A 20,988-nucleotide genomic window follows, 5' to 3' on the forward strand; every position below is an offset into this window, starting at 1 on the left:
ACTAATCCCTTGATAGAGATCAACCTGCTTGCAACCTAACTACTAGTATATCCTAAAGTGCCTAAACTATTTTTAAAATCAATGTATAGTTAATTTATATACAAAATGGGAACAATACACCTAATTAATTAAATTGAGGTGGGGATGAAAACAGAAACCACATGAATAAAACTTAGCCCCGCTCCTGGCATACAGCAATCAATTAAGTAATTTAGTTTCACAGACGTTCAAATCCTGGCTCCCCGATGAAGCGCTGTGGTATCCTGGGCAAGTTATTGTTCGCTTTGGGGCTCACTTTTCCACTCTACAAGATGCGGGTGATAATAGTATCTGTCTTATAATGTTGTTCTACAGAAAGAATGAGATCATGTTAAAAAAAAAAAAAAAAAAAGTGCTCTGTAAATGTTTACTGCTATTCCGGGCGCCTGAGTGGCTCAGTGGGTTAAAGCCTCTGCCTTCAGCTTGGGTCATGATCTCAGGGTCCCGGATGGAGGCCCCCCTCCCCTTCCGGCTCTCTGCTCAGCGGGGAGCCTGCTTCCTCCTCTCTCTGCCTGCCTCTCTGCCTACTTGTGATCTCTCTGTCAAATAAATAAAATCTTAAAAAAAAAAAAAGGTTTACTTGCTATTATTGTCAGTCAGTTTCCCTTGGTGGGCTGAGGAGGTGGAGTTTAAGAGAAGCCGATATCAAAAAGGGGTGGGGCCACAGAAACTGCCAATTTCAAATTTATACCCCAGATTAAGATTACTGTGGGAAATAATTATGCGAGACTGCTCTCCTGAAAGGTTTCAACGTGTTTTCATTGTCTAACGGATTCCAGCATTTGGGGACGGTCATGGGGAGTCCCTGAGAATTTGGTGAAAGCTGTGTACTGTCCAAGGAAAATGTAGTTTTTGCACACAATTCCACGGGGTCGACAGACCTCTTAGAACCATCGATGCTCTTCACCCCCAACAAGAAGTCACGGCCCCCAGATAATGACCCCCTGGTCTAAACTGTTAAGAGAGGCCTTAACCCTCAGCCCGGCCCCCGATCCAGAAGGCTGCTGCGGAGCCTCGGAGCTGTAACCAAAACAAAGGAGCTCGGCTCGTGCCCGGCGACTCCCGGCCACAGAAGCACCCACACCTCACGCTCCGCTGGGGAGCGACCAAACCGGATCCCAGGACCTGGTCTGCAGAACAAAGTGTGGATATCTGTGGGCTCTCGGTCACCCTCAATTTTATCACTGCCAAGGAACACTTCCAAAAAAGGATTTAACGTCGGTCTAAGAGCTATGTTTGAAAGAGGGTTTCCTGAACGGGATAAGAAGACAGAGGATAAGGGAGACGCGTAAAGCGACATATGGAGATCCGGGAATTTTTACTTGGGCATCCAGAATTCAAAGTAAAAATCCAAAAAAGGTCACCGCAGTCCGAAACCCACCATCCAGGCAGCCTCAGAAGCGCGGGAGCTAAGGCGCCCGGCCGCGCGAAGGACCCTGGGGATGTAGTTCCCAGCTCGGCCCTCTCCTCAAAGCTGCAGAGCTAGGCAGCACCCCGGAACTCCAACTCCCAGAGGGCAGCGCGGCTTCGCGACGCCCACAGCCCCGCGTCTAAAGAACTGGTACAGAACTGCACCCCCAAACCCAGGCTTCTTCTCTCGACCAGGTAACTATTTAATTTAGTTCCATGGTGTAAACTTTGGGATTCAAGGCGGGGGGGGTGTCGCCTTACCTTCTCCAGGAGGCAAAGCCGCGTCGACGCGCGCCACCGCCATACTTCCCGCTTGCTAATAATACCAAGCAACCGTCCTCCAGCTGCTCGGTGGAGTTTGGAGTCTGGAGGAGGGAGCCGGAAACTACAACTCCCAGGATGCACGGCAACCAGACGGCCCAATTGGTTGCTGGCGTCTAATGATGTGAAACTCAGGTTTAGAATCTGAACCGCAGTGTGTTTAGGAACCCTGATCTGACAGATAAGCCAACTATTGTTAGATGATCTTTCCCCTCCCTTTTCTAGACGTTTGTGAAATTTAACACTTTTACTTTTGAGATTATTATAATGTCGCTATTTAATGCAGATCGGATTTCAGCGCTCTCTGCTACAAGCCTCTATGGCGGCTGCCCCTTTTGACAATTCTGAATCAATTCAAAGTTTTCTACTCTGCTATAGGAATGACTTGGGCAATCTTGTTGAGATAGTCAAAATGGATATATTTCACTTGAAAATTTAAAGCATTCCCAGATAGAAGGTTTTGTGCAGTATTTTTAAGTGGTTCTTGAATATTTAACAGAACTTTAGACCTGAGGGTATATCTAATTAAGTATGAACCTGGAACGTTTGCAGGGAATATACGAAAGAATTTTACAGTATATTCTCCAAACTCAAGAATTACACTGCCTAACTCGAGGGGAGTAGGCTCACACTTTTGCTTTAACTATTACCTGCTAACTAGTATGATTTTAACTATTAACACAAGATCTTAGCGAATGGAGAAAGAAATGTAAACAATCTTCAAAGAAGACTTGAAGGAGGACGTGAAGCTGAGCTACGGCTTAGTAGATGGGGAGATATGCAGTATCAGATTATTATACAGTTCAGAGGTAGATGAAAAGACATTAGCATGGGCTGCAAGGTAGAGTCAGGTGGTAATGAAGGTGCTCTCATAGGAAATGAGAGACTAACCTAATAGCCGGACAGAATGTACAAAAGGAACTTCCAATCTCTATTACACATGCCTCCATTCCCTCTTGCAACCTTTATTCTGAACTCCCCTCTTTCTGAAACAGCAGTGTACCAAATCTCTGACAATCTGTGTTTGGTAAAATCCACTAACACTTTTAGATTTCTAGGCTCTTGATCCTGTGAACTTTCCCTCCTTTCTGGGATCTCCTCTGATCTCTGTGACTACACCCACCCTTAACGCTTTTTTTTTTTTTTTAAATTTCAAGTGTTTATTTAAATTTCAATTAGTTAACACATATGGTAAAATGAGTTTCAGGTATAGGGATGCCTGGGCGGCTCAGTCTGCTGAGGGACTCTTGATTTTGGTTCAGGTCATGATCTTGGGATTGTGGTGACTCGGGATCCAACCCTGCATTGGCCTCCACGCTCAATGGGAAGTCTGTTGGAGATTCTCTTTCCCTCTGCTCCTCCCTCCTGCTGTCACTCTAAAAAATAAATAAATGTGTTTTTAAAAAACTGAGTTTCAGGTGTAGAATTTAGTGATTCATCACTTACATGTAACACCCAGTGCTCATCACAAGTGCCCACCTTACTACCCATCACCTATTTAACCCATTCCCTTGCCCACCTCCCCTCCATCAAACCTGTTTTCTGTAGTTAAGAGTCTCTTACGATTTTGCCTCCCTCTTTTTTCCCTTCCCCATGTTCATCTGTTTTGTTTCTTAAATTCCACCTATAAGTGAAATCATCTGGTATTTGTCTGTCTCTGACTCACACCCAACTTAACTTTTTCTCACTCGATTTCCCACTGTTTTATTCTCAAGACAAATTTCCTAGTTCTTTAGAGGTAATTAAGACTAGGAATCTTTCTCATCTAACCAAGAGACCCCTTATTTAGGAAACACAATCTTATATCACAGGTGTAAGAACAAAGCAGGTTTGAATACCGCCTCCAACTTTGTTTGCTGGAATACCTGGTAAGGATTGAAGGGCGTCTCTAGCTCAGGGAGGGAGAAAGGATAATGACCTGGGAGAGGGATCCTGGAAGCTCAGAGGGCACCAAAAGGAGCACAGGTTCCTGCACGTTTATAGCAACAGCAGAACCAGAATTTTGTCTGGTTAATCTGACCTAGAATCCAGAGGGAAGTATTCCCTTTATGGAATCAACTAAGTATAGCTGTGGATCCATAAAAGAGTGGCCAGATGTTCCTGGGCACAGTCCCACATCCTAAGTGAACGAGCAACCCTTTAAAATCACACTTCAGGGGCGCCTGGGTGGCTCAGTGGGTTAAGCCGCTGCCTTCGGCTCAGGTCATGATCTCAGGGTCCTGGGATCGAGTCCCACATCGGGCTCTCTGCTCAGCAGGGAGCCTGCTTCCTTCTCTCTCTCTCTGCCTGCCTCTCAGTGTACTTGTAATTTCTCTCTGTCAAATAAATAAATAAAATCTTTAAAAAAAAAATAAAAATAAAATCACACTTCAGAAACTCTTGTGCTTAAGATACAGCATGTACATCTAAAATCAAATTGCTACACTGTAACTAAACTGTCTCATCTTGTGTATATATATTGAACTTTGCAAGTTCAATAGGATTCTACTAACCAACACTATGAACCTCTCAACAAAGTAGCATTTGGTGGGCGGGCGCGGGGTGGGGGGTGTCAGGCCTAGGCTCCATAATACTTTTCCTTTCTATCAGCAAGGCATACCTGATCTCTGCAACAGCGGATTGCCCTGACTTGTATCCTGCAGCTCTAAAGCATCTGCCCAGGGCTACAGGCAGAGAGATAAGTAAAACACCTTTTATCATGTTAATCTTTTCCTCAAATACTTTTCTCTTGTAATTCAACTTTTGAGGGCTAGCATAATCTATCTGTCCTCATCCTACCTCTCACCTTTCATTCCACTACTTTTCACTTGGTGTTTTTGAATGAGGGGTTGACAGAATGAAACTTGTGTTTAAAAAGGTTAAAAGGCTCATATAACAAGGAGGAACTGAAGAGTAGAAGAGTGGCAGGAAGGAGACTGTTCTAATAGTGGATGGTAACCTTTAACAGCAGTTTCAGTTTAGATAACACAAAGAGATGGGAAACTAAAACATTTGTGGATAGTGCAATGTATCTTGATAAAACACAGGAGGTCTTCTAATTAGGATGAAAGCTTATATTTTTAAAAAGTAAATGTAATAATAACTTCGAAGTTTTAAAGTTTAGATAACAAGTTTAGATAACACAAAGAGATGGGAAACTAAAACATTTGTGGATAGTGCAATGTATCTTGATAAAACACAGGTCTTCTAATTAGGATGAAAGCTTATATTTTTAAAAAGTAAATGTAATAATAACTTTGAAGTTTCAAAGTTTTAAAATGGCAAAGCTCTTAATGATGCAGACTGGCCAGGTCTAAGGACCCAGAGGGGTTCCCACAGGACCAGCCAACAGGATCCTTGGCTTCATGCAGGAAAGAAATCAAATTGAGCTGAGAGGAAGTGAAAGCAGAGTTTACTGAAGATATAGAGAGAGCAGATACAGATGGAGCATCTGGGAGACTCAGAAAGGAAAAGGAAAATGCATCTCGTCTTTGCTTGGGGTCTGGGTTTTTACTGAAGATGGTGGTGAGGTATACATGTCCTGTCAGGCATCTAGGAACTGGTCAAAACAAGGGCAAATACTCAGGTGTCCTCCATAAATCACTTACAGCCTGGAGCCAGGGATCTAGGTGTCAAGGTGTCTGGAGTCAGTGGTCTTGGAAAATATTCATGATGACCCCGACTTGTCACTGCTTAGATGTTACCTATTGTGCTGGAAGATGCCAAAAAAAATCATTAACTCCTTGACATTTACAAGGAGGACATACAATTATTGGTACTTTAAGCCATGTGTAGGGCAGGATTTCAGATCCTAGCAAGAATATAAGCAGGAAAAGGAGCAAAAAAAAAAAAAAAAAAAGTTTTCTTTCATGGGGTCCTTTTAGTTTCTGTCTCAATATAAAGAATTTTGACATTGTAAAGGTTTTTGAAATGTGCTAATTTTTACAATAAAAAAATCTTTATATGAAAGTTTAGGTGCCTTTCTTCTTTGGTTAGTATTCATTGGTAGATTCTTATGGTCCTACTCCCTTATCTGTGACCTATGACATGGAAGGAAAGACTGCCACTATGATATATTTATCCATGGGTTAGCTAGAAATCCTAAATGAGCACTATTATTTTTTATTATTTATTATTTATTATTATTTATTATTATTATTATTTATTATTTATTATTATTTAATAGGCATTACACACACATGATAACAAAACCCGAACAGTGCAAAAAGTTATACACTAATAGTTTCATATGTTTTGTCTGTTCACCTGTCTGGAAGAAAGGCTGCAATTTATTCAGATTATTGAAGTGGTCTGGAAATCGAAAAAGAAGGTTAGAACTGAAGTTAAAGAATTTCAGTAACAAAATTCTACAATAATATTTGGACAGAGAAGCTGGTTGCTCTTCCTTATTACTACAAAAAGGTTCCAATTAGGCTCTATCCAGAGATTAGGGGTGAACAAATAGGAAGCTCTTCCAGATAGAGGAAACAAAACGGGATGGGGAACCAGTGAATGACTTTCTCCACCATGCCCACTGGATATAAACTGCTAGCTTACCATTCTCTAAAGCAATAAGATTTCTTTGGTGGACAGAACAGTCTTCAAGTATCAATTATCAATAAATAGATAAATTAATTATAAATAAATGCAAGGGCCAAAATAATGAATATAAAGGACCTAGCCAACTCAAGATGAGATTATAAAATTTTTATTTTTTCCTGGTGTAATACATCAGCTAATACTTGTGGAAAAGAAAAAGTGGAAGTATAAACAAATTTCCAGAATAAAGCCTCTATGAGATATTTTTCAGGTGCCTTTTCATAATTAACTGGGTAAAAGTTGTCTTTGGTTTAAAAGAGTAATAAAAGGGGGCGCCTGGGTGGCTCAGTGGGTTAAGCCACTGCCTTCGGCTCAGGTCATGATCTCAGGGTCCTGGGATCGAGTCCCGCATCGGGCTCTCTGCTCGGCAGGGAGCCTGCTTCCTCCTCTCTCTCTCTCTCTCTCTGCCTGCCTCTCTGCCTACTTGTGATCTCTCTCTGTCAAAAAAAAAAAAAAAAAGAGTAATAAAGGAATCCTTGACATTTTTATTTTATTCATCATGTCTTTTGAAGTGTTTCCAAAAGGAATTAAACCTATAAAAGGGATTCATCATATTTCCAGTTGAAAATTAAGTGAATGTGTAAATAAGAATTTCTCTTTCCTTTGTACTTGGAAAACTGCTTAAATCTCAAAAAGTTCATTTATGAGTGGTAGTATTACTCCCCACCCCCAACTTGATTCACTTTTTTTTTTAATTAATTAATTTGAGAGAGAGTGAGCACAAGAGCGGGTGAGGGGCAGAAGGAGAGGGAGAAAGAGAATCTCAAGCAGACTCCCCACTGAGTGCAGAACCTGGAACCCGATAGGGGGCTCCATGCAGGGTTCAGTCCCACGACCCCGAGGTCATGACCTGAGCTAAAATCAGGAGTTGGTCCCCAACCAACTGAGCCACCCAGGTGCCCCTTGATTCATTTTTTTTTTTAAATGAGAGGGTATGACAGTTAATTTTATGTCAAGTTGGCTAGGCCACAGTACCCAGATATGTGATTAAACATTATTTTGGATGTTTCTATGAGAGTATTTTTTGGGTAAGATTTACATTTAAATTCACAGACTCTGAGTAAAACAGAATGCCCTCCATATGTGGGGTGGCCTCATCCCAACATCTGAAGATATGAAGAGAACAAAAGACCGACCTCTGCCAAATAGCATGGAATTCTGTGGCAGACAGCCTTTGGATTTAACTGCAACATTAACTCCTTGCTGGGTTTCCAACAGCCCACACTGCTAGTTTTGAACTTGGCAGGTTCCATAATCATGTGAGCCAATTCCTTACAATAAATCTCTTCCTATATATATGTGTGTGTACATACTATTAGTTCTCTTTCTCTGGAGAACCTGTAATACGGGGTGAGTGGGTGAGGGGAGGGGAAGAGGAATAATCAACTTCCAAGTAGCTTTTAAATACTGAAATCTTTTTTGGGGGGTGGGGAGGCATAGAGCCCAACATGGGGCTTGAATTCATAACACTGAGATCAAGACCTGAGTTGAGATCAGGAGTTGGATGCTTAGCTGAACGAGTCACCCAGGCTCCTCAATACTGAAGTTTTTATTCTATAATTATATAGGATGGTCCACCTCATTTGGGGCTCTGTTGACATCATATAGAGATATGAAAAACTTGTCCATTTGGAATAGACTTCTCTGAAGAGCAAGAAAATTCAGAGTTTAGGTGAATTATGTGCCTCTGAGAGATGGCATATAACAGTGTGGCTGGTATAAGTGATCCATCTACAGTAATGATTAGAATAGCTTTGCTACACAGTTGCTTATGCACAGAATGTAACAAATTTAATTAAAAAAAATAATATCCAAAGGAGTCTAAATATCTCGAGATGTCCTCTTTGCCCTTCAAAATACACTATTTTGAAATAATGTAGCATGTATCTGTTTATTCTTAAAAATATGTTATTGTAAAAATGTTAGAAAACAGGCAAGCAAAAAATAAAGTTTCCTTAACCCTCCTACTGAGAGAAGTCACTGTTAACATGTTGGTGTGTTTCTTTTCAATCTCTTATTGGTGGGAATATATCTAGATCCTTGCCTCTCATATTTTTTTAAAACAAAAATGAGGGGCGCCTGGGTGGCTCAGTGGGTTAAGCCGCTGCCTTCGGCTCAGGTCATGATCCCAGGGTCCTGGGATCGAGCCCCACATCGGGCTCTCTGCTGGGCAGGGAGCCTGCTTCTTCCTCTCTCTCTTTCAGCCTGCCTCTCTGTCTACTTGTGATCTCTGTCTGTCAAATAAATAAAATCTTTAAAAAAAAATGATTATATACTATACAAAATTTCAAAAAATATGCTTTGAGGGGCAACTGAGTGGTTCAGTGGGTTAAGCCTGTGCCTTCAGTTCAGGTCATGATCTCAGGGTCCTGGAATCGAGCCCCACAATTGGGTTCTCTGCTCAGCAGGGAGCCTGCTTCCCCCTCTCTCTGCCTGCCTCTCTGCCTATTTGTGATCTCCCTCTTTGTCAAAAAAATAAATAAAATCTTTTTAAAAAAATGCTTTGAAAATTTCTCTGTGATTTAATTTTGGCCATCTCATACCCTTTAAATATTTTTTTACTTTTTCTTCTTTTCCAATTGAAAGGATAATATCAAGCATAAAAATATAAAGCATACTGATATGCTGAGGAATGCAAATATATCTGTCAGCTTTTTCCTCTTCTGAAATTATACTTTTAAAATTTTGAAATCACTAGGATTTTCATACTTAACCACAATAAAAAGTCTATAATACAGAAAGAATATGAATAACAATCTCTTTAAACTAAAATATAAACTCCCAACGGGTGCCTGGCTGGCTCAGTCAGTAGAGCATGTGACTCTTAATGTCAGGGTTGTGAGTTAAAATTCCACTGGGCATGGAGCTTACTCAAAATTTAAAAAAAAAAAAAAAAAAAGGAGGAGAGAAAACTAGAGAACAGAGAATGTTATGAAGAAAATCACAAACTCCTTTTCATCCCTTCAAGTAAAATAAACTCAAAAGGCTACTTTATGTAGCTATTCTCCACAGGCAGTTGGGTAACTATGCCCTATAAGCTGAACCCTACCTCCTGCTTTTGTACAGTCTACAGCTTTTACATTTTATGTGGCTGGAAAAAAACAAAAGAATAGTAACAATTTATGACACATAAAATTATATGCAACTCAAATTTCAGTGCCCATAAATAAAATAGTTTTGGAATACAGCCGTACTTATTTACCTACTGTCTATGGCTGCATTTACAGAACAACAGAATATTCATAATTGACACCATATGTGTCATTCTTATCACTTCAGACTGCTGCTACATACTACAAATCACCAAAATATATTTTTACTTGACACCATTTCAAGTGCATGCATATCACCACACTGTGACATTTTTTTTTATTACTAACATATACCTGTCAAGCAAAATAAAAAAAGAAAAAAGTAGACTTAAGATATTCCATCTTCAAGATACAGTGAAATGTGATTATTTTATCAAATTAGATTGCAAGCATTATGTTTATTATGCCATAACCATTATCTGTGCTTAAAGAATACAATATATGTCTACCTTACCATACTAACCAGCCATCACAATAGTCCCAAATCACAGCAATCAACCAGAAAAGTTAGAAAAATTTAACAGATATCTCATCATAGTAAAATTTTTTCAAAGAAGAAAAGAAGAAAGAAAGCTGCAGTTGCTTAAGCAATGTATCCAGAGGGTGCCTGGGTGGCCCAGTGGGTGAAGCCTCTGCCTTCCACTCAGGTCATGATCTCAGAGTCCTGAGATCAAGTCCCACATCAGGCTCTCTGCTCAGCAGGAGCCTGCTTCCCTCTCTCTCTCTCTGTCTGCCAGCCTCTCTGCCTACTTGTGATCTCTCTCTGTCAAATAAATAATTTTTTTTTATAAAATGTATCCAGAAAAAATAAACTGGTTTAAGACCATTAGCCTTTAGGTAAGAACAGCTGCTTTAGGTGTTAAAGCTCTGGGAACAGCACTGATAGTCAATTTAAATTATTTAGTGAAGGAAAATTATTTTGAATGTTTTCCACGGCTCTTTTTTTTTCTTTTTTTTTTCCACGGCTCTTAATAAATGTTACTGATACAGCTGATTTGTGCCTGTTTGTTCAGAAAGTCAACGTCTGAAATGACTGATGAATAGCCTCTAAGAATAGGCTGCATGAAACAGGTGAGAATATTCATAAAGAAGTTGAGAAAACATTAACTGATTATACCTGAAGTGAAATCAGCTATGATGTGTTTCAACTTAAGTAAGTAGGAAAAGGATCAGCTTAACAGACTTAATAAAACACCTGTGAAAAGGTACGGTGTTATATACTATGGTTGCAACATCATTGTACTATCAGTCAACAGGTACTTTGTGGAAAACATTTGAATTTACCATGTGTTATTGAACCAGTAGTGCTAACACTAAACTACATTTGTTCTCATGGACTTCATTTGCTGTCAGTCTACGAATTCTTGTCAGAATTAGCAACTGAATATCTGACTTGCCCTACCACACAGCATTTGATAACTTTTTATTGTGATTTTATTTTAAGATTTATTTATTTAGGGGCGTCTGGGTGGCTCAGTGGGTTAAGCCTCTGCCTTCGGCTCAGGTCATGGTCTCAGGGTCCTGCGATAGAGCCCCCCATCTGGCTCCCTGCTCAGCAGGGAGCCTGCTTCTCCCTCTCCTTCTGCTTGCAGCTCTGCCTACTTGTGCTCTCTCTCCATCTCTCTGTCAAATAAATAAATAAAATCTTTTAAAAAGAAAAAAAAGATTTATTTATTTACTCATTTGAGAGCACATGAGTACAAGCTGGGGGAGAGCCCCAGACAGAAAGGGGGAGAATCTCAAGCAGAATCCCTGCTAAGCACAGAGCCCAGTGGAGGGCACAATGCCACAACCCTGAGATCATGAGCTGAGCTGAAATCAAGAGTGGGATGCTCAACGGAATAAGCCACCCAGGCACCCCTATAGGATTTTTTTTTAAGCTTAGGGTGAAGACTGAAATTGTTCTAAATGAAAAGAACCTCCCCCCAACCACTATCATGAAACACTGAGAGAAAGGCTTTAAAATTCATTTTTCGGGCAACTGGGTGGCTCCTTCTGTTAAGTGCCTGTCATCAGCTTAGGTCATGATCCTGGGTTCCTGGGATGAAGTCCTTCACTGGGCTCCCTGCTCAGGGGAGAGCCTGCTTCTCTCTCTGCCTCTGCTGCTCCCCCTACTTATACACTCTCTCTCTCTGTCAAATAAATAAAATCTTAAAAAAAAAATTCATTTTGCTAATTTGCAAATGTCGATCATTTAATGATGCTTCTTAATGAACTCAACCTAAAATTGTAAAACACAGCACTTAGATGCAAAATTTATTCTATGGTAAAGTCATTTTGACAAGAAAATAACAAGTTTAAACAAGTTTTATAAATTAAAACAAAAAGCAAGATCTCCATTCTCATACAAATTTGCAATGGTTATACTTTCAAGCTCAAACTACATTTTTAGCAGTACTGAAAGACCTCCAAGCAAATACAAAGGAAACTTACATATTTCGAGACCCATTTAACTGTGTAACTGAGCTTTCATTTAACTTTCAATTGGAAATAATTATTAATCATGCTAAAAGGAAAATTTCCAAAGAATAATCTAATTCTATAACTGCCTTCTAGAAGATTGACATGCTCAATTATCATATGGACTGATATCAATATTTAGCAGTATTTATCTGGGTGAAAACATATTTTTCAAAGATGAAATATGTAAAACATCATTACAGGTCAGGATAAGCAAACAATCACTAGAAATTGATTTTGGTGGTAGGGAAAAACTTTGGACCCTAATTCAGAGAAATGTCTAGGGGCACCTGGGTGGCTTAGTCACTTGGGTGGCTACCTTCACCTCAGGTCATGACCTCCAGGTCCTGGGATTGAGTCCCACATCGGGCTCCTTGCTGGGCGAAGAGTCAGCTTCTCTCTCTCCCTTTGCCCCTCCTCCCACTCATACACACACTCTCTCTCTCTCTCAAATAAATAAAATCTTTTAAAAAGAGAGAGAAATGTCCATCCTCCACCTCTCCCAAAAAGAATTTCATTTTTCTCTTTAGTAGACCTGTTTTATAAAAACTCATACTCAATACTGTGGTTATATTTAAATTTCATCAAAGAAAATACTGTGAACATTTTTTTCTCATTATATACCTACATAATGTCCTCAATCTTGCCTATTAGACCATGATGCCTAAAATATTTACTATTTGCAGATCTCTGTTTTAGATGAACTACAATCTGAGTAGGAAGTTAGCCAGTGAAAGAGAGGAAAGGGGCATCTGGGTGGCTCAGTGGGTTGAGCCGCTGCCTTCGGCTCGGGTCATGATCTCAGGGTCCTGGGATCAAGTCCCGCATCGGGCTCTCTGCTCAGCAGGAAGCCTGCTTCCTCCTCTCTCTCTCTGCCTGCCTCTCTGCCTATTTGTGATCTCTCTCTGTCAAATAAATAAATAAAATCTTTAAAAAAAAAAAAAAAAAAGAAAAGAAAAAGAAAGAGGAAAGATTTCCAGCCAAAGAAAATAGCTTGAGTACATGAGTAAGAACCAAAAGAATTAGTGGTGCCTGAGTGGCTCAGTTGTTAAGCATCTGCCATGGGCTCAGGTCATGATCCCAAGGTCCTGGAATTGAGTCCCTCATTGAGCCCCACATCCTGCTCCCTGATCAGCGGGAGGCCTGCATTTCCCTCTCTCTCACTCCCCCTGCTTGTGTTTCCTCTCATGGTCTCTCTATGTATCAAATAAATAAATAAAATCTTTTTAAAAAACAGAATATATGAAAATCGTAATCAGTTACTACATACATACTGATACAAACACCACTACTCTTGCATTTTTGAGCCAATTGGTAATACCAGTTTCTTCCTGAAGATGGCTCCCTTAAATTATTTTCCAACATCTTATTATGAAAAATTCCCAATATATAGAAAATCTGAAAGAATTCCATAGTGAGCACTCAAACTCACTACTTTGATTCTTTTTTTTTTTTTTAAGATTTTATTTATTTATTTGACAGAGAGAGATCACAAGTAGGCAGAGGCAGGCAGACAGAGAAGAGGAAGCAGGTTCCCTGCTGAGCAGAGAGCCCGATGTGGTGCTCGATCCTAAGACCCTGAGATCGTGACCCGAGTGGAAGGCAGCAGCTTAACCCACTGGGCCACCCAGGCGCCCCACTACTTTGATTCTTTTATCAACATTTTATCATGTTTGTTTTACAACATATCTATCCATTTATGTATCCCTTCATCTAGTTTGTTTTTTGACATTTCAGTACACTCCCCTCTATTTACTTAAGCCAGTATTTAGTACTCAATATGTACCTAGTTTCCTTTCTTTTAAAGTAACAGCTACATACAATGAAATGCTCAAATCTTAATGAATATTTCCTGAGGTGTTTTTTGTTTTTGTTTTTAGGATTTTATTTATTTATTTGAGTAGGGAGAAGAGCAGAGGAAGAGGGACAAGCAGACTCTGGTGCTGAGGGGGGCGCTGATGCAGGGTGGTGGTAGGGGGAGAGGGGCAGGAGGGCTTGATCCCATCACCCTGATAGCATGACCTGAGACCAACTGAGCCACTTAGGCACGCTAAACACTCTCTGAGTTTTGACAAACTGTGTAGTTAACCCAAAAATCTATACAAATACAGAACATTACACAGAAAGTTCGCTTCTATACTTCCCACTCAATCCTTCTCTTCTCACTCAGAAGCAACCACTGTTGTGATTTTTTTCCCATCAAAATTTAGTTTTGCACAGTGTAGAACTCAATATATATAAAATCATACAGTAAGAATTTTTTTTTTGGTAAGGCTACTTCTACTAAGCATAATGTTTTTGGTACTCATATGTTGATGTGTAAATCAAAAGTTCATTCCATTTTATTTCTGTGTAGTAGTCCATTGTATAAATATATATTATAGGGCGCCTGGGTGGCTCAGTGGGTTAAGCCGCTGCCTTCGGCTCAGGTCATGATCTCAGGGTCCTGGGATCGAGTCCCGCATTGGGCTCTCTGCTCAGCAGGGAGCCTGCTTCCTCCTCTCTCTCTCTGCCTGCGTCTCTGCCTACTTGTGATCTCTCTCTGTCAAATAAATAAATAAAATCTTAAAAATAAATAAATAAATAAATAAATAAATAAATATATATTATAGTTTGCTTATGTGTTTACTTACTGATGGGACACTCTATTGTTTCCTATGTTTTCCTGTATTTATTATGAATACAGCTGCTGTTCTTGTATAAAGTATTTAGGTTTTTTTTTTAAAAGATTTATCTTTTGAGAGAGAGGGTACACAGGGGGCAGGGGGGAGCAGACAGAGAGGGAGAGAATCTTAGGTGCATTTCCACTGAGTTTGGAGCCCAACTATGGGCTTAATCCCATGAGATCATGACCTAAGTGGAAGCCAAGAGTCAGATGCTTAACTGACTGAACCACCCAGACGCCCCTTATCTTTAAAGTTTTGTTTTGTTTTTAAGATTGTATTTATTTACTTGACAGAGAGAGAGTGAGAGCACAGGCAGGCAGAGCTGTAGGGAGAAGGAGAAGCAGACTCCCTATTGAGCAGAGAACCCATTGTGGAGCTCGATCCCAGGACCCTGAGATCATGACTCAAGCTGAAGACAGGCACTTACATGACTGAGCCAACCAGGTACCCCTGTATTTTTGAAGTTTTATTTATTTACATAATCTCTATACCCAATGTGGGGCTCAAGGTCATGACCCTGAGATCAAAAGTCATGGGCTCTTCCAAACCGAGCCAGCAGGTTCCCCTAAAGTATTTTTTAATTAAAAAAAAAAAATTAAATTACAGGATAATACAAACGGTGCTTACCCTTCCTATTTTCCAGGATTGAATTGTGGGACTTAAATCTTTCTATCCCAAAGCACATTATAATTCTTTGAAACTTTTTATTACAGTAAGTATTTAAAAGAGTCAGGGGCCTGGGTGGTTCAGTTAAGGGGCTGGGCTGCCCTCAGCTCTGGTCAAGATCTTGGGCTCCCTGCTCAGTGGGGAGCCTGCTTCTCCCTCTGCCTGAAGTTCCGCTGCTTGTGCGCTCTCTCTGGTAAATAAATAAAATCTTAAAAAATAAATAAGAAATAAAAAATAATAATAAATAATAAAAGAATACATAATAATGTAGAAACTGTTTTAAGAACTCTGCTACCCAATACCAGCTTCAACTCTTATCCAGTCTTGGTCATTTTTTCAACCATGCCCTTATCCAGTGGCTACTCTCTCATTTTTTTTTTAAGATTTATTTTTGTGACAGAGATCACAAGTAGGCAGAGAGGCAGGCAAAGAGAGAGGGGGAAGCAGGCTCCCCACTGAGCAGAGAGCTCTATGCGATGTGATGCAGGGCTTGATCCCAGTACCCTGAGATCATGACCTGAGCGAAAGGCAGAGGCTTAACTCACCAAGCCACCCCAGCACCCCTGCTCTCTCATTTTAAGACAAATCTCAAACATCATGCTATTTCATCTGTAAATATTTAGTATGTACCTGAAAATATAAGAACACTTTTTAAAATTGAACATGATCACAGTAAAATTAGAATACCTAAAGAACTAACAGTACATTTTAATATCATCAAAAATCCAAATCAATATTCAAATTACCCCCACGGTCTGTCCAGCATGTTTGTTCAAATCAGGCCTCAAATAAGACCCATACATTGCCATTGGTTGGAGAAGTTCTTAAATATCTTTTAATCTGGGCACCTGGGTGGCTCAGTTGGTTAAGTGTCTGCCTTCAGCTCAAATCATGATCCCAGAATCCTGGGATAGAGCAGGGAGCCTGCTTCTCCCTTTGCCCCTCTATCTCTCTCTCATGAATGAATAAATAAAATACTTCTTAAAAATTTCTCAGGGTGCCTGAGTGGCTCAGTCCATTGGGCAGCTGCCTTCAGCTCAGGTCATAATCCCAGACCAGGGATTGATCCCCACATCAGGATCCCTGCTCAGCAGGGAGTCTGCTTCTCCTTCTGACCCTATCTCCTCTTGTACTCTCTCCTTCTCTCTCTCAAATAAATGAATAAAATTTTTAAAAACAATAAATAAAAAATAAATAAAATAAAATATATTTTAATCCATAGGTAGAACCAACTTCAAGTTGTGCAACCAATGCAACTGAACGGGGCCTGACACTCAAGAGCATCCCACACCTGGGGTTTAATGCCCTGCATTTGCTGTCTTGGATAGTGGTAATTGTATCTTTGAATTTGTGTTCTGTAAGTGAAGTACAATGGGAATAATAGGGCATATGCCTGGGGTTTGGAGCCTCAGCTCACAGGTAGGTTCACTTCCTGCTGCTTCCTCACTTTCACACTGACTCCCAGCACCACACTCACCAAAGCAAGCCTAATGGCCTTCATTCAGCAAGCAGCTTGATGCCCACCCCCATCCAGGACCCAGGTACACAACACATCCCAGGGGATTGCCTGTTCACTGTGAGTTAGGCCAGGAACACAGTATAAGGAGATGGCCAGCTTGACAGTGCCTCCCTCACCACCCCAGCCCTGCGTTGCAGCACGTAACATGTTGGTCCAGATCTCACAGTAAGGGCAACCAAAGAGCTGGCTGGGCCTCGTGTGTTCCAGTACATGCATCAAGTCACAAGGCAGGTCCCTGGGCACCTGTGAGGGGCTACACTACTCTAGAGAATGTCCTTGCCTGAGGAAGCATGACATTAAACAGCAAATGAGAAAACAGCATAAAACATCAAGAGATAGATTACTGAAGAAAGGAAATAGCTTAATATTTTATATCTGTATCCTTCTATTGGAAAAAGGGGGTCCAACTTTCATTTTCACTGGGTCCTGAAAATTATTTGTGCAGGTAGTCCTGTCCCTAGGCTCTAATCTCTCTTTTTCCTTTCAATTCACATATTGTTGAAGAATTTAAGTCATCCTGCAGATGCCAATTGCATCCCTGTGGAATTGTTTCACAAGTTCCTGTCCCCTGTATATCATAGAATTAGTAGCTAGATATATGAAGACTTGATTAGATTTAGATTTTAAAGTTACTTCATAATTTTTATTTTAATAATACTTCACAATTTTATTTTTTAAGTAATCTCTATACCCAACGTAGGGCTCAAATCCATGATCCCAATATCAAGAGTTGTCTGTTCTACCAACTGAACCAGGTATGCACCCCATTAATGCTTCATAATTTTAAAGAAAGCTTCATAGTTTTTAATGCCATATGGTTTTTAAACCTACTAATTTTCTAATCTAGTTACTAGGCATTCATTTCAGAGCCTTCCCTGAAGTCAATGTCTGAGAATCTTCGGATTGACCAGCCTTCCAGGAACTATGGTGGTAGATTCTACTTTGGTTCAGTATTGCTCCAGATTCTAAAAAGGTATATCCCTCCCACACCTGTGAAGAGAATGCTATGGGGGGAAACACTAAAAATGGGGCTGAGTCGTTCCAAAGGCATTCATGTTTACATTCCTGTTACTGTCTTACTGGAACTTTATGAGGCTTTTAGCACTGTTGAAACTTCCATAGGCTTCTCTGAAATGACTGTCATGGACTCTATCTCCTTTAACCTCATCTGTTCAGCCTTCTTCAGACGATTCTCCCTCCATTCCCCTATCCCTTAAATACTGTATTTCTGGATTCTTTTTTGCTGATTCACTCTAGTCACTCTTTCTGGGGGTGGTAGACACAGAGAAGCAATGTCCAGATCCCTCTACAAGCAAGGGCTTGCTGTCAAACAGTAGACATTGATCATTGTCACTGGTATCCCCACCTATCAGTAGGATCTGGCTCAGCTACTAAGAACACCTTACTTGGGTCATGATCTCTCTGGGGCAACACACATCTGGTGACAACGTGGGAGTATAAACAGAGTTGATTATTTCGTCAAACATGGAATACTCGGGCAGTAACTGCTCCAGAGCTCCCACTGGGGTTGACTGAGGTTTGGTTGGGCCAGTAATTTATTTAACTTCTGCCACATATTGCTTTCTCCCCTGTCCTTTCACAGGACTTGATCCCTAATAAACATCTTACATCCTAAACACAGTCTCAAGAAATGCTTCCAAAGAAGGCAGCCTGTAATACTAGGTGATATCACCACACATTCTATCACCTGTATGTCCATTACTCTTAAAATATATCATATTACAAACACTCCTTTGAATTTGTTTAACTTCCTAAAACACAGCTCCACCTTAATGTACTATAGGCATCTTGAGCTCTGACTTTGCAAAATCGACCCTTTACCCCACAAACATGCTCCTTTCTTTTATCTGTCCTTTAGACAAATGATATCATTATTCACTAAGTTCCCATCTTCACAATTTCCTTACCTCCTCTATTAACTATCCATTGCTATGTCAACTCCTAAACATAATGGTTTAAAACAACAAGCATTTATGATCTCAGCGTTTCTCTGGGATAGGAATTCAAGACAGTTTATCTGAGTGGAAACATAAGAGCAAGGAACATGTTCTGTCCCTAAGCTTCCAGAGTCTGGAGCAAGGATATGTTGATTTCAGCCCAATGTTATTCATGTTAGACTTCTGGCCTGCAGAACCAAAAGAATGTATTTCTGAACTTTTAAATTACCAAGTTTGTGGTTAATTTGTTATAGTGACCACAGAAAACTAATACAGCAAGTAAGCATATGTAAGAGGTGAAGAAGCAATGAACAGAAGAATGATCTTTTCTCAGGAACTTTAAGAGGCGGAGAAGAAGGCCAACTTTGGTTCAGTATTGTTCCATAAGGAAATAAATGAGAAGAAAGGACAGCTGAGCCTTTTGCCTATAAAAGAGAATGTAAGGTGGGGTGCCTGAGTGGCTCAACTGCTTAAGTGCCCAACTCTTGGTCTCAGCTCAGGTCTTGATCTCAGGGTTGTAAGTTCAAGGCCTGCATTAGGCTCCAAATAAAAAAATAAAAGAAGGGGCTCCTGGATGGCTCAGTGGATTAAGCCTCTGTCTTTGGCTCAGGTCATGATCTAGGGGTCCTGGGATTGAGCCCCGCACCGGGATAGAGCTCCACACTGGGCTCTCTGCTCAGTGGGGAGCCTGTGTCCCCATCTCTCTCTGTCTGCCTCTCTGCCTACTTGTGATCTTTCTGTCAAATAAATAAATAAAATCTTTTTAAAAATAAAATAATAAAAGAGAATGTAAGGATAAAGTAACCAAAAATTTATGGATGCTGTTGGAAGCTGTCTTATACTATATAAAATACTTTTAGGGGCTTTTGTATACCCTCTTCCTATTCTAAGAGTATTTGAGCACAATTTATGGTGTGATAAACACAATGTGTTACAAAGAACCCTGTGTTGCCAACCCACGAATGCCCTCCAAGAAAGAGTAAAGAACGAACTAAAATCCCTAAGATCTAGTTTTCTGCTTTTCCTCCACAGAGCTACTCAGACCAAACTGAATTTTGAAGACCAGTAAAATAAAATCTTCCTAAAATGCTTGGGAAGGTACTATAAATTCTGGGGTTCTGTGGACCAATTCCTGCTTGTACATCTGGGCTCCATCCTCTACTCATATCCAGCTGGGCTTGGAGCTTGTAGAAGCCAGGTGGTTTTCTTCTCTCTCTCTTTCTTTTTCTTTAGTGATCAAACATTAATCAGCGGTGATTTAAAACCAAGAGAACTATATGAATGTCAGGTGACTAAGTTCATCAAGCCATGGAAGCCTGAGGCATCCATCTGCCTACAGTCTATTTGGAGAATGTCTTCCAAGTATACTAGGTATTCTGAAAAGCTGGTCAGAGCTGGTCAGACTGTCAAATTCCTCCTCTTCTCTTTTCAATTCCATGCTGATCTCTATTAATTCATTTTTTTTAAAGATTTTATTTATTTATTTGAGAGAGAGACAGTGAGAGAGAACATGAGCGAGGAGAAGGTCAGAGAGAGAAGCAGACTCCCCGCAGAGCTGGGAGCCCGATGCGGGACTCGATCCCAGGACTCCAGGATCATGACCTGAGCCGAAGGCAGTCGTCCAACCAACTGAGCCACCCAGGCGTCCCTATTAATTCATTTTTTAAATTTTATTTTTCACCCAAGGTGGAGATCAAACTCACAATCCCAAGATCAAGAGTCACACGCTCCACTGACTGAACCAGCCAGGTGGCCATTAACTTGTTCTTGAGACTGGTCCAACATAACTCTACAGCTTTCTTAATATCAGTCGGCCATGTTATTGGACTTTTCAAACCTTTTTAACTACCTTTTTAGAGTAAGCAGCTTATATAGGCAGCATCAGTCAATCCTTATATTAGGTTTCCTAGTCAAATACTCCCAACACACAATTCAAGAATTGTCTCTTGCCACTTCCCAACACGCTTGTTTCTAGTGTCACTTAAGGGCTCAAGCAATAGAAGCATTGGCCCTCCCTGTGGGCTTGGCGAGAGCTCCCTTTTCCAGGTCTCCAGACAAAAGCTTTGCCCTTCTCTGTGCAACCACCCACCAGTCCCTGGACTGCAGTTCGCAGAACTTGAAATCTACCTTTTCCCAGACAGGCAGCTGTCATTTTGCAGTGCTTCAGCGGTTACTTAATAGGGGTTTTGTAACCTGAATAAACTAATGAAAATTATTTGGCATAATTCCTGGCACAGAAAGAATTCAATGAATGCTAATCATAATTAATGCAAGGCGCC

At 40.5% G+C, this 20,988-nt stretch overlaps 1 protein-coding gene across 1 annotated transcript in view; it reads right to left on the reverse strand.

The window, feature by feature from the left end:
• Positions 1 to 1,844, reverse strand: part of CEP97 (centrosomal protein 97) — a 29,530-nt gene extending 27,686 nt beyond the window's left edge. The window contains 1 exon segment of the mRNA XM_032350342.1: positions 1,711 to 1,844. Coding sequence (XP_032206233.1) covers positions 1,711 to 1,753 — 43 coding nt within the window. The 5' untranslated portion in view covers positions 1,754 to 1,844.
• Positions 1,845 to 20,988: the final 19,144 nt, after the last annotated feature.

The sequence above is a fragment of the Mustela erminea genome, chromosome 1 (assembly GCF_009829155.1).
Source record: "Mustela erminea isolate mMusErm1 chromosome 1, mMusErm1.Pri, whole genome shotgun sequence".
NCBI lineage: Eukaryota > Metazoa > Chordata > Mammalia > Carnivora > Mustelidae > Mustela > Mustela erminea.